Source organism: Rhinolophus sinicus, linkage group LG13 (genome assembly GCF_036562045.2).
Source record: "Rhinolophus sinicus isolate RSC01 linkage group LG13, ASM3656204v1, whole genome shotgun sequence".
Taxonomy (NCBI): Eukaryota; Metazoa; Chordata; class Mammalia; order Chiroptera; family Rhinolophidae; genus Rhinolophus; species Rhinolophus sinicus.
The window spans coordinates 29796641-29811273 of NC_133762.1; the positions used below are offsets into that span (position 1 = coordinate 29796641).

The window sequence follows — 14633 nt, forward strand, 5'->3', positions numbered from 1 at the left end:
ATTCCACTTTGTACTCACCTCTATTATGTTTATTATATTGTGTTTAAGTGACTATTTACTTGTCTGTCTCCCCAATTCAGTTGTGAGCTCCTTGAGAACACAAATTATGTCTCAGTTGTAGTTCAATCTCTAGTCTCTGGCATGTGCTGAAAAATATTTTTTATATATTAATTCAATCAATATTTGCCAAACACTTTCTAAGTGCCAGGTAGTTTATACATACTATATTTGTTTCAAAAACTATTAATTTTTAAAGCCAGTTACTATAGAAAATGTAGAGAGCAGAGGAAATATAGAAAATATAGAATATAGAAAAAAATATAGTCTAGTGAAATAGACAAAACCTAAATATGGTTAATTAAGAAAAAAAGAGAAAAGGCTTAGGTAATAGATACAGGAGAATTTTAAATCCATAAGATAATACTAAAAACATCTTTGCTCCAGTATATTTAAAAAGTAAGGGGAAATGAACAACTTTTCTAGAAAAGTACAATTTACCAAAATTTGCTGAAGAAAAACATAAGACCTAAAGATCAATTATAACTTAACAAGTTGAATCAGTTATCAAAATTCTTATTCCCCAACTCAGGCAAACTCAGTATAAACTTGACACACAAAACTTGGCAACAGCAGCACAAAAACTGTAAAACCAATTTTATTTATTAACAGTCATGCAAAAAATTCTTAATGAAACAACCGCAAAATGGAATTTAGCAGTGTATTAAAAATAAATTAGGACCAAATAGAAGTTCTGACCATTATCTAAAGAATTCAAGGATGGTTCAACATAAAGAATACCTGTTTATATAATGCACAATATTAATAGATTAGAAGATAAAATCAAGATGATTATTTCAATAGATGCTAAGAAATCGTTGTAAACTTTAACCAATTCATACAAAAAAAATCTCTTAGCAGACAAGGAATAAAAAGAAACTTTATTAATGTATGAAGAGTATTACCAAAAATTTATAATAAGTATGCTACTTAATGGCTTAATGGTGAAATGTAAGCAGTGTATTTATTGAAATAAAGAACAAGACAAGGCCTTTCCAGTGGTGATGACCTCCCCACGAGAACATGCCTCTCACTAAGGATCTCCTTCATCCCTCTCCAAAAGAGGAGAAGAGGAAACACAAGAAGAAGTGCCTGGTGCAGGGCCCCAGTTCCTACTTCATGGATGTGACATGCCCAGAATGCTATAAAAACACCACTGTCTTTAGCCATGTACAAACAGTAGTTTTGTGTGTTGGCTGCTCCATGGTCCTCTGTCAGCCTATGGGAGGCAAAGCAAGGCTCACAGAAGGATGCTCTTTCAGAAGGAAGCAGCACTAAAAGCACTCTGAGTCAAGATGAATGAGGAACCATCCCCATAAACACATTTTGAATACATCTTGGGTATTGTCTTGTTTTACTGCTAGGGAGTTTCTACCTCAAGTAGTCAGGGGCAACCAGAAGAGTGGACTACTAGGCATTTGGAGCAATTTGTGAAATAACGGCAGTTTCCAAGTCCAAAGTCCATGGTGCTGAATATAAGGACTCCTTACCTAGAAAGATGAAAGCTGTTGATGCCAACACTGCAAAGAGGGTGTAGAGGAGGGTCTGGTGAGAACCCACAAACTTCTGGAGGACACCTGAACCTTCACATAGATCTATGCATTGGCCAGAACAAGAGATGATAGTTATTTAATAACACACCCAGGGCAGATGCTGCACTTAAAACCTTGTGTGGTCATAAGAGCATCTAGCAGAAGCACTCAAAACCCAGCCCTCCAGGAAATGGTTTAGCTTCTTCTTACCAGAATAAAGAGATGAATGATTAAAAAAGAAGAAGGAGAAGGAGAAGAAGAAGAAGAAGAAGAAGAAGAAGAAGAAGACAAGAATGGTTGATTTCAACACTTCTATTTAACATTGATTCTAGAAGTGCTGGACACCACAGTAAAAAAAAAAAAAAAGACAAAGAAGCAGTAAGAGGATTGGAAAGGAAAAGCAGAGTCTCTCTCTCTCTCTCTCTCTCTCTCTCTCTCTCTCTCTCTCGATAACATGATCATCTATGCAGAAAAGCTAAGAGAATCTACAGAAAAACTGTTAAAACAAATAAAAGGATTTCATAAGTTTCCTGGATACAAGATAAACATTCAAAACTTTAATATAATTGAGAAATATATATAACATATATTATGTATCAACATAATATATAAATATTTATATAATGTATATCTCAGAGAAATATATATAATTTCAATGGATAGATATAAAACCTCAATGGGTATAAATATATAGCAACATAGGAAAATTACTATAATGGTAAATGAAAAGCAAATGAGAAAATGGTGTGTGTGTGTGTGTTTGTGAGTGCGTGCGTGTTTGTGTATGTCAGGAAGGAGCATGAGGGAACTTTCTGGAGTGGTCCTGATGTTCTATATATTGATAAAGGTTTGGGTTGCATAGGCAGATGGAGTTGTCAAAACTTAACAAGTGTACATTTAAGATTTGTACATTTCATTGCATGTAAATCTCAAATCAAAAGAAAAAATGTAAACTAATATTGGACTCTAATTAATGATATGGGTGCTGATATATTTTAGGAGGAGTTAAAGGATGTTAATGTTTGAAATATATCAAAAAAATATAAAATGGACTGGTGGGTGGATAGAGAAATGGCTAGATGCATAATTATGTGATAAAGCCAGGAGAGTAAAATGTTAATGGCCGAATCCAGATGGTGAATATGCAAGTACTCGCTGTAATATTCTTCCAAAATTGTTTATTCAACTGTCATAATAAAGTGTTGAAGGAAAATGTCTTGTACATTGCAGTGGCAATTGTATAAAAATATTTGTGCCTGACACTTTTGCCTGAAACCTGCTGTTTATGATGCTTTCCCCTTTAAAATAATCCTCCTCTTGGAATACTATTCTGCCATAAGGAAAGACGAAATAGTGCCATTTGCGACAACATTGATGGATCTTGAGATTATTATGCTAAGCGAAGTAAGTCAAACAGAAAAAGTCAAGAACCATATGATTTCACTGATATGTGGGATATAAAACTGAAAACAACAAAGGAACAAGACAAACAAATAAAGAACAAAAACTCATAGACACAGACAATAATTTAGTGGTTACCAGAGGGTAAGGGGATCAAATATATGGTAATGGAAAGAGAACTGACTCTGGGTGGTGAACACACAACGTGATATATAGATGATGTGTTACAGAATTGTACACTTGAAACCTATGTGACTTTACTAACCCTTGTCACCCCAATAAATTTTAATTAACAATAAATAAATAAATTAATGAAATAACGCTTCTCTCCCTTTCTCTTTCATTTCATCCAGCCAATAACAACAAAGTATCAACACTGGGATTGGCAGCAAATCCCTTCTCCGTTTCTACTATCCCACCCCTGACGCCTCCCCCATCAAGCCCAGCTCAGCCCCTTTTCCCATCAGCATCACTTACTCCTTCTGACAGGCAACGGCCTAGATGTCAACTAAAGGCAGTGCCGAGTTGTATACAAGAACCCACTACACCGTCTACCTTAGCGAACAAGAACCTGGTTTCTACCCGCATCCCCTACCCCCGCTCCTGGCCTGTCAGGCAGTGGGTCTTCCTGGATCCTGTAGGAGAAACACAGACGGGGATAAGGAAAAAGTGTCCTATGTCCAGCAGGTGGAATCCCAGATGATTTCCCCCCCCAAATTTTCCTTACTGGTGTCCAATTGCCTTTTGGGTAAGAACCCACAGCTCACCCAGGGGCCTCAGCGATGCCCTCAATAAAGCTTTTTACTCAAGTTTTTCCTTGAAGGAGGAGGAATCAGCATGCCAACTTGCACCAACATATGTTGGCTTGGCTGTGTATTTATTGTTGGCTTGTTTATTTTCTCTTTTGTTTGCCATTCAGTTCCTTTAAATATCCAGAGAAGGAAACCAGTTTACATAAAGAAATTTGAATTTTTGAATGCCCTCTTCCCATCTGAAATGGCACTTCCCTGTTAAGTCTGTGTCCCTGAGTTGCTGTGGCAACCTCTGCAGCACTCTTTGCCCGGGGTGACAAAGGGGCCCTTTGTTAGCCGGGAGGCCAGGTCTGGGTGCAGGGACATCCTATTCAGCCCATGCAACAAAGGAGCACACGTCCCCCTCTCTGAGCAGGGCAGCCGCCAGCCCGATTATGCCTGCACTGTTGACAACCTTCCATGGGAAGACCAGGAAAAGAAATCCCCTATTATTGGCATCTTTGAACCACAGTTGTTTTTCCTTTTTCTCTCTGTGCTGCTTGCTGTACAAAAACCCCTGCAAAGGGCCCCACTCATGCTCTTGCAAAGAAAAACACCGATTGTGAGGCCTCCCTGGAAGAGGGCTGAGGCTCCCAATCTTAATTGAATCTCCTGCACTTGGTTATTAAAATGGCAACTCTAGCAGCAATGGGTGAGCAAATGGATTCTTCAAATTTTAGAAAGCAACCTGGCCCTGGCCCTGAAAGGGTCCCTGGCAGCCCCCTGGTTCTGGAGAGGCCTTGTACTCAAGAGCAAGGGGCTTGCATTCAGGGTAGGCCCCCCATGTACTAGGATTATATCTGGGGCTCAAGTATCATTCAGACCTAGACTCTCCCCACCCCTCAAAGTTGAAACCCAGGGGGCAATTCCTTGCCCAAGATGGCTGAACTGATCCCATAAGAACAAAGTTGGGGCCCAGCAAGCATCCTGGCTTCCAATCCTGGGCTCTTCAAGGTCACAGGCAGGTGAAGAACAGCCCCACATCCAGGCCCTCCTTCAGCTCATAGGGCTATGGGGTTCCACCCCCACCACCTGCAGGTCAGGCTCATTTGAGGTTCTTGTAGCCCTTTTTTCCTTTCCTCTATCACTACTCCCACCAAAATCATCTTTCACATCACTCTTTGTGATCCAGTGATGTATGTAGAAACTGAGACTGGGAGCTCCAGCAAAGCCAGAAACAGTGTCTGTTGTATTCACTATAACCTGGGGTCAGCACAGTGCCTGGCACACAGTATGTACCCAGAAATTATTTGTTGAACTAGTGAGTCACGAATGAATGAATCTATCAGTCCAGACTGATTTAATCCTATCAACTACTCCTTGAGGATGAAGCCATTTTCCTCATTTACTTTTATTTCCTTCTGTCCTCTGGCCAGGTCCAGGGATGGCACAGGCTACCAATATGACAGATGTGGTCCCTGCTGGAGAGGGGCTGCGTTCAGACATGTGTGGGACGTGGCGGGCACGGAGTGCTCAATGGGGGTTACTGAGGAGCTGGGGATGGGGCCTTCAGGAGGCAAGAAGAAAGGATGCAAGGAGCACGGAATGAATACCAAGATGAGGACCCTGCCAAACAAAGGAATGACCAGGAACTGGCTGAGAAAAGAAGAATGCTTCAGTCAGAAGAAACAGCAGAAGCAAGTGCAGAGTGGTGGGAAGTAGCCTGCTATGTGCAGGCTACTGCTGGTTATTGATGGAGAATACAGGCCATGGCAGAGAGGGCCTGAATGCAGTTGGAGAAGCAAAGCCAGAGGGAGGACCCCATGAGCCAGTCTCAGGAGCTTGAAGACAAGGGGACCATGCACAGTTGCATAGGTTGTGTACTGTGAAATGGGAGTGAGTAGAGTTGAAATCCAGTCTTCAATCGGCTCGCCCAGCCCTGTGGCCATGGTAGAATCCTTCCACTTAAAGAGGGCCAGGCAAGAGTCAGGATAAATGAGCAGGACTTAGAGAACCATTAGAGGCCACTTGGGCTGCCAGGGATGTCTGAACATGCACCCCCACAATCCACCCAGATTCTCCAGCCATCTGCACCCAGATTCTAAAGACATTTGCAAAGGAGCAGTGGAAACTCTCAGCCTTCAAGTTAATTCTAGATTAGGAGAGAAAGAAAGGATGGGGACAGATTACAGAAAGGGAAGAGGTTCTGGTTTTGGAGGTCTCCATGGGATGGGGCTGGAGGAACAGTGAGAAGCCTGAGGATGGTACAGACAATCCTGAAAATTGGGTATATTAATTTAAAATGGGTATGTGGCAGTACTAAGGGGGAGACAATCTCTAGGGTGTGTCCTCGGCAGTGAGGATGGGATAGTCTTTGGAGAAAGAGAAGTCTAGAACCAGAAGACTGGGCAATGGGCTGGATCCCAGGGTGGAAGAATAAGGCCTCATGCCAGCAGCTGGACTTGGGAGTGAGGAAACAGCTAAACCATGATCTCCTCTAGGAATGGTAAGGGTGGAATCTGCATTGTGTCCCAGGTGCCCAGCCCTGCTCCTTGCACATAGTAGATTAGCTATAAATATTTGTTTAATCAATTACTGAATTAATAACATCAGTGATCCAGATAGCCTGAATGTCATGTGTGAATATCTGAGGGGTTTGGAAGCAGGGGAGGCTATGCCAGGGTAGGCAAGTACATGGAGACTGTGCATCTTCTAGGATAACTTTCGCTGCTATAACAAATAGCCCTCAGATTTCAGTGGTTTAACCTCTCTGGAGAGTCCAATCTAGTTGTTTCTCCTTGGCTGACAGCTTTCCTCCATGTGGTGATTCAGGGATCCAGGCTTCCACTATCTTGGGCGCCACTGTTTCCTAGGGCCTTGGAGTCCTAGGCATCGAGCTGGCAGATACAGGCAGGGACAGTGGAGAAGCCTCAGCTGCTTCTAATCACACATTATCTGCTTACCTTCCCTTGATGAGAACTAGTCTATGGCTAACCCTAGATGCAAGGCAGGATGGGAAATGTAGTCCCAGACTGGAAAGACACTTCCTCCAAACAATGTTACCTCATGGAAGGGGCATCTGGTTTTTGGTGCACCTACATAGGAGGTGACAGGTATGTGAGGAAGCTGGAGCTTCAGGGTACAGATTTGTGGGAGTGGCCAAGGACATGAGCAACCACCAAGTGAGCCTTGAATTCAGTGCTTGGCCTTTCTTAAGATTTTAACTGGAGACTAGATGTGTGTGGGGGATTGACTGTCTCCCTGACTGATAGCTACATTTGATCCTCACTTAGCTTGGGAAATGGAGCTCATCAGCTCATTATTTCTTTTTTTATATTATTATTAAATTTATTGGGTAACATTGGTTAATAACATTCAATTAACCAATAACATAGGTTAATATGGTTAACAAATTAAATAACGTATAATTTTCAGGTGTATAACATTATAATTAGACATCTGTGTATTCTATTGCGTGCTCACCAGCCGAAGCCTAGTTTTCTTCCATTACCATATATTTGACCCCCCACTTTTTTAACAGATGAGGAAACAAGTTCGGGGAGAGTACGTTATGCAAAGTCACTCAGGACGAAGGAAGAACTGGAAATCAGGGCATCCGTGCTGGCTCGATCCTCTGGTCCACTACATCTAACTTAATTCTCCAGAATGCTACCACAGTATATTTTTGTGTATTCCAGAAAAATAGCATATAGTACTGTGTTTCCCTGAAAATAAGACCTAGCTGGACCATCAGCTGTAATGTGTCTTTTGGAGCAAAAATTAATATAAGATCCGGTCTTATTTTAATATAATATAAGACCGGGTCATTAATATAATATAATATAATATAATATAATATAATATAATATAATATAATATAATATAATATAATATAATGTAATATCGGGTTTTATATTAATTTTTGCTCCAAAAGACCCATTAGAGCTAATGGTCCGGTTAGGTCTTGTTTTCGGGAAACACGGTATGTCATATCACAACGTTTTCCCCTGGCAAGAAGGTTGCTGCCTGTTGCCATCAGGACTGGGCTTTTTTTCTCATTGACGGCTGGGAGGAGGGGACTTTATTCCCCAGCCCCTCATGGGTGGGGCTTGGCCAGGGTCGCCCTGCTGTGTCAGGAATGCTTTCATTATTGCTCAGCAACTGGGTTCCAAAGCAAAGATCTTTGTACAGGTTTTAAAACACTATCAACTCTGCCCTGTGTTAGTTACATTTCCCTTTGTCCTGAAGCTGGACCCAGACATCTTTTCCATCAAAAATTCACTGGGACCCTTATGAAATGACAGTGGATTAAATAGCAGCATTTATGATCAGATTTTCCCCCACACCCTCTTTTCTTTGTTTGTTTGCTTTGTTGGCCCAGCACCAAAAACCAAATGCCCAAAAGGCAACTGATCTCAACTGCTTTGAAACAGGCTGTGTTCGTCCAAAGTTGTTTCACTGTAGACCCTGTGTGACCTTGCATTTGGGCCTCATATTAAATCAATATACACACAAGGCTCGTGGTGCTGTAATTCCAGTGCTTTGCCTAATACCCGGCACACAGAAGGTTCGGTATATTGAGGAGAGAAACCCATACCTCTGACCCCTCTGAAGGACAGTAAATCGGAGTTGGCAGAGAAAACCATTATTTGTGGTTTTCCATTTTAAATTCAAGCATTCTCACATTGCCTTAAAATGTATAAACACACGGACACAGACAGACAATATGCCCAGTGCCCAGCTTGGTGCAGCTCAGAGTAAATAATCCAATTATGTGTTGAAGAAATGAACCAAGTAATTAAGGTCTCAAGATGGGCTTTCATGAATCGCATTATTTCTTGAAAACAGGACATGAGGGTAACTTCCCTGCAGCAAAGGGAACTCATTGCAAATTGGAGGATTAGGGGCTGCAAAGTGACAGCTCTGGGGCCTGTGACACTCCCGCCACCCTCTGCTGCCCCACTTCTGCCCTGCCCCCTGAATCCTGTTGCTCCCTCACCCCAAATCTTCCCTTCTTCCACGCTCCTCCCCCACTGCTGCTCATAACCTCCACATCTCCTCCCCACCCCACCCTTGGACTTGCCACCTTCGTCCCCCTTCATTAGTCCTAGCCCCTCACCCTCCAGCTCCGGTGCCCAGCATGGCCTTGAGGTCCCCAGGATCACCCTCTGAGGGGAAGAGGACTCTCGTGACTCCTCCTGGTCTCCATCACTACCCCTTAAGGGAGGGGACGAAACAGGAGGGTCCGGGATGGGCCATCTGAGTGGAGGCGTGGTGAGGGAGGTCTTTCAGCCCCTGGGAGTTAGAACCGCCTAAGGCCTAATGGCCCAGCTTGCCCACCTAGAAGCTACCTTGCCTAGTGGGGATTCAGAAAGGCGGATCCCCGCAGGAATAGCGGGGTACAGAGTCTAAGACTCTTCCTCCCCCACCTAAGTATTTATTTAACCCCCAACTTTACACCTACCCCCAAAATTAAAATTAATGTTAACCCTTTTTCTCATATATATTTTAAAAATTATTCTTCCACGTGGGTGTTTATCTTTTAACTTGATCCCTTCTTTTGCTCTGTAGAAATCTGTCCTCGTGGGTTGTTTTTTTTTAAATATATATATATGCTGTACAAGTTTAGGGATCACTTTTCTTTTTGTTTTCGATCTAGCTCTGAAGTTTTTTCTTTTCTTTTTTTTTTTTTTTTTGGAGTAACACCCAAGGATAGTTTCTGGCCTAACTTTTTATCCAAATGCCTAGCTAATTTAGATACAATTTAATGAAAAATTCATCTTTTCCCCCCCAAATGTGAAATAGTAACTTTGTTATATGCCGAATAGCTATGGGTCCTTGAGTCTGCCTCTCCACTCCATGGGCCCTTCCATTCATCACCCATATCCCTTTTTCTCAGTTTTCTTTATTCTGCAACATGTTTTGGTAAAAGAACAAGACAAGTCCCGCTCATTATGATTCCCTTTGAGGAAATGCCATTCTATTCTTTTATGCCTATTGCCTCAGATTTATAATTATCTTATTAAATTCTCATCAATTTCAAGGGGGTGTTTTTTATTGGGATTACATTGAATATAAGACTAATCTAAGAAAAATGAACATCCTTCCTATACTAAGTCTTCCTATCTAGGACAGGAACTCCTATTATTTATTTATTACTATATTTATTAAAGTTCTATTTTATATTCTTCAGTGGAGATTCACCATTTTCTCAATATAAGACCATTTCCCTATCTTGTTTCCAGGAATCCTCCTTGAGGCCCTTTTTTACTTGGCTTCCAGGACACCACACTTCCCTGCTTTTCCTCCTACCTCCCAAGTCACTTCTTCTTTGTCCCTTTTGCTGGTTTCTTCTCTTCTTCTAGACCTCTTAACACTGGGCCCGGGAGCTCATAATTCTCAAGGATTCTACTGCATAAGTAAGTAATTCAGTGATAAACATCTCCGTGCAAATGAGTCTTCCCATGGTTTGAGTATTTTTCTCCTTATGATCTCTCACCAGTGGGAACACCGAGCAAAAAAGCCATGGAGGGTACAATTCTTATCACGTCAGTACTGACTAGGGTTACCAGGATTCCTGCAGGGTAAGTTTTGTGCAGCAGAGAGTTTTGGCAGACTGGGCTAAGAAAGCACTCTTGTCTTAAAGTTAACCTTCCATGGTTGATCTATGAGGATAGCAATCTCAATATGAAAGGCAAATGCAGGAGCTACATTTAGAAGGAAATTGTGGTAGATGGCAAAAATGGCCCCTCCTCCACATGTGGAAAAATGATCAGTGGAGTAGTCAGTCCTGGGTTCAAAACTCAGCTTTCTCTCCACTCACAGTGTGGTCTTGGGGAAAATAGCTTAACATCTATCTTCTGAACCTCCATTTTCTGGTCATTAAAATGAAGACAATAATACCTAGATGCTGGGGGCATTCATTCATTCATTCATCAAATATATAGAGCGTCTGTCGTGCATTTTGTACTCTTTCAACACTGGGGACTCAGCACTGATAAAACAGACAAAAATCCATGACTTTGTGGAACTACATTTTAGGAGAGGACAGTCAATAACAAAATAAAATTATCAGAGCTAGTAGTAAGTGCTAAAAAGAAAAATAAAGCAGGAAAATGGAATGGAGTAAGGGGGCTGCATTTGACCTGGAGTATTCAGGGAAGGTGACATTTTACTGGGGCAAGTCATGGGTGAAAACAGAAAGAGCATTTAGATGCTGTCAGTTATTCAGGAGAGAGGTGACAGGGGCTTAGGGTGGAGTGGTAGCCATGAGAATGGTAAGGAGATCTTTAAAATATTCAGCCTGAGAAATTATAAGAACTGAGTTGTAATTAAGTTGCCATTGAGATTGAGGGTGGGGTGGGTTTGCGGATGGCGGGGGTGGGATCAGCAGTTGGGACAAATTCCACTGGAAATGTCTGTTCACTTCCAAGTGGAGAAAGCAGACAGGTAGCTGGATGTATGGGTCTGGAGGTCAGGGAAGTGGTCCAGATTAGCAATACAAATTCAGGATTAAATAAGAGATTAAGTGTTCAGGCCACTGTGAATCTTAGAAAAGAGACGTAGGTCTAAGCTGGGCACTTGTCCTGGTTCCCTCTCTGCTAATTTGTCCCAGATCCCAGTGTGCACAGTTTCAATCAATGCCTCTTCAAAATCATACATAGTTTACAGGTCAAAATCCTTCCAGGCCTCTCAGAGACAGGTTTGAACAAAACTGCAGAAATTGCCGCAAATACCCGTTCCTGAGTCAGCTGTGCCCTCGTGGATTCCAACTCAATGGATCTAGGTCTTTGTTTTGTAAAAGCTCCCCGACGGTTCTGCTGGATACCCCAAGTATCGTCCATCGGTCAGAACCTTGAACGTGAAACTCATAGCACCAACAAGAGTGTAAAAGAAGAACAAAATTAGAAACCATCTGAATATCCAAATAACAGAGGTGGGTGTCCTCATCCTCATTTTACAGATGAGAACTCTGCAACTCAGAGATTAGACAACGTTCCAAGAATCACATAGACAGTGCTGACTGGCAGCTAGCATTGGACACGGGTTTTAGGGCCAAATGTGTGTCCTTGTTCCCCACACCCCACTGCTGCCAAGTTACTCATAATCCCACTGAGGAGGGAGAAAGCTACCCTGATGGTTTAAGTGACAAATAGTGTCGGGAGTAAGTCCCCCTGCCCTCTTAGCCAAGTTTTCAGCCTGAAAGAGGTAAGGATTTAGTGTGCCTCCAGTCCTCGTATAATCAGAAACCCCAGGGGCATTCCTATGCCTCAGTCCCAAAGGTTAGGCTTCCTTAAGTCTGAGTGAGAAAAATGGCCCTCAATGCAAAGTGCTAGCTGCCCCACATACCCAGTCACCCCACAAAATCTTTCTCCCACTTCCCTGGATGCCCAGCGCCAGATCATGACCCTCCCCCACCTCAGCCCTGGTCCTTGGGGTCCTGGCACTGAGAACCAGGGGGCTCTTCTGTCATGAGAATGGAATGTGGAGGGGAGGGAGGGGGCTGTCCAGGGCTGAGCACGGCCACTGTTGCAGAACAATTGACCCCCGGGAACAGGACAACAGACACTAATTATGGGACGCGTGTGTTGTCACGCAGTTATGCGGCCTCTGTGACCATTAGCGGAAGACACCAAGCTCACTGGCTGGTCTTCATCATAACTTTCTCCAAACTGCTCTGCTCAGGAGTCTGAAGAAATAAAACTATTAACTCAGGGCATCATAAAAGACAGCCCAGAGGTTCTCGACTTTGGGTCACATTAAAATCACCCAGATACTTGATACACATGCACACCCTCAGGCCCCACTTCCAGAAACTTGGTGGGTCTGAGTGGATGTGAAGGTGGTTTAGCCATTGAGATTCATAGACGTCCAAAGTCAGCCCTCCACGGAGCCTGGCAACCTGATTGTAGCTTTCTAAGTACCTCAGCCCTGCTAATGTTGCCTAAGCCTTGTGAGCTAATAAACACACACTCAAACACTGCTTGAACCCCAAGTTAGCTCACCAGGAAGACCAAGTCAGATGACTATCTGCTCACACAGAGCTTTGGATTTGGTAGGAAGCTACGAATCACAGAGAAGACAATAATACAAAAATGGAGTGAAAAGGGCTCTGAGGAGGATAGGGAACGGAGGAGAAAAAGGACCTCATGTGAGGGTTCCCCAATCCCTCCCTGACCCCTGAGTTAGTCAGGCAACTTCATGTAAGAATCAGAAATCTACGGTAATCCAGCTTGGGCAAAAAGGATAATTTTTTTAAATTAGTTTCAGGTATACAAAACAATGTAATAGACGTTTATCATTTATATCCCTCACACAGTGATAACCCCTCTCCCCCCATCTACAACCCCTCTGACATCACACACAGCCATTACATTCCCACTGTCTCTATTCCTAATGCTGTGCTCCACTTCTTATAACTATATAAAAAGGATAACTGACGGGTAGGTTTTCTTAACGTGGAAAGAGCTTCAGCTGGTCTCAGAAGTGACCAGAACCCAAAGTTAAATGCCTCCACAACTCTTTCTAGGCTTCATTCTTACACGCTGGCTTTCTGGGCCATCTGCCCAGAAATCAATGCCTTGCTTCATGTCTTCCAAGTGACCCATCTGAAAGGTGCTATGCCTCTTCCTTGAACAGCAACTTGAAAATTCCCAGGAAAGCTTCTGATTAGATCAACAGGATCCATGTCCCCAGCGTGGTCATGGGAAGTAAGCTGCAGTGATTGACAGCCCACAGAGCCAAAAGATGGAAGTAGGATGGAAAGCTTCTTCCCCAACAAGAGGAATGTGGGACTAGGAAAAAATTGTTCCCTATAGCTCTTCATGTACCCGATTTCATTTAAACCTCACAACCACAGAGTGAAATAGGTAAACTTATTCCCCATTTTGATAGATGAAAAAAATAAGACTTGGAATGTTGAAGTGACTTTCTCAAGGTCACACAGCTAGTCTGTGGCAGAGATGCACTTTCTGACTAGGTCTCCCTGTACTCCAAGTCCATGCTCTCTGCTGTATTGTGCTGAATGGCAAGTTAGATGCATGAGGGGAGAATTCCATGTTCACTGGACTGTTTGTCCAGGTGTGACAAAGAAGGATGGCAGGTGCTGGGAGAAAACTGCACAGGAGACTGGACAGGTGAGCTGGGATCATATTCCAGGGAGATGTGAATGCTAGACTAAAACTTAGTGTCTTATTTAGAAGGCAATGGGGAACCAATGAAGTTTTCTGAGCAAGGGCATAATATTGCATTTGGGGTGTTAACCCAGATCTTTAAAAGCTAGGAATTTGCTAATCAGTGCACAGAGAGGTTAGGTTCTCAGGGAACACACATTGTTTACAAATTCACAGACTCTCAGCTTCTCCCTCTCAACAGCTGTCTGTCAGTCACCCTCATCTGGACATCCTCAGTCCCTGTCTGGCCAGGTTCGGGACTCAATATCTGTGAAGCCCTCAAGACAAGGATGTCCACTTCTATTCAACATAGTATTGGAAGTCCTAGCCATAGCAATCAGACAAGAAAAAGAAATAAAAGGCATCCAAATTGGAAAGGAAGAAGTAAAAATGTCATTATTTGCAGATGACATGATATTATAGAGAGAGAACCCTAAAGATTTCACCAAAAAAACAAAAACAAAAACAACTATTAGAACTGATAAGTGAATTCAGGATACAAACTTAATATTTAGAAATCAGTTGCATTTTTATACACCAATAACAAACTATCAGAAAGAGAAATTAAGAAAACAATCTTATTTACAATTGCATCAAAAAAATACCCAGGAATAAATTTAACCAAGGAGGTAAAAAATCTGCACTTAGAAAATTATAAGACACTGAAGAAAGAAATTGAAGAAGATACAAATAAATGGAAGCATATACCGCGTTTATAGAAAGGAATCAACATCATTAAA

General features: G+C 42.4%; 1 protein-coding gene across 1 annotated transcript; it reads left to right on the plus strand.

The window, feature by feature from the left end:
- The first annotated feature begins 931 nt into the window (after positions 1-931).
- On the plus strand, positions 932-1832 carry LOC109456286 (small ribosomal subunit protein eS27). The gene has a single exon (XM_074317704.1). It carries the CDS (start codon positions 1081-1083, stop codon positions 1333-1335), a length of 255 nt encoding a protein of 84 aa, XP_074173805.1. The 5' UTR covers positions 932-1080; the 3' UTR covers positions 1336-1832.
- The last annotated feature ends 12801 nt before the right edge of the window (positions 1833-14633 follow it).

Bases quoted from the DNA above. Each gene is read 5' to 3' on its own strand.
- LOC109456286 (XM_074317704.1), top strand. From the start codon at position 1,081: ATGCCTCTCACTAAGGATCTCCTTCATCCCTCTCCAAAAGAGGAGAAG.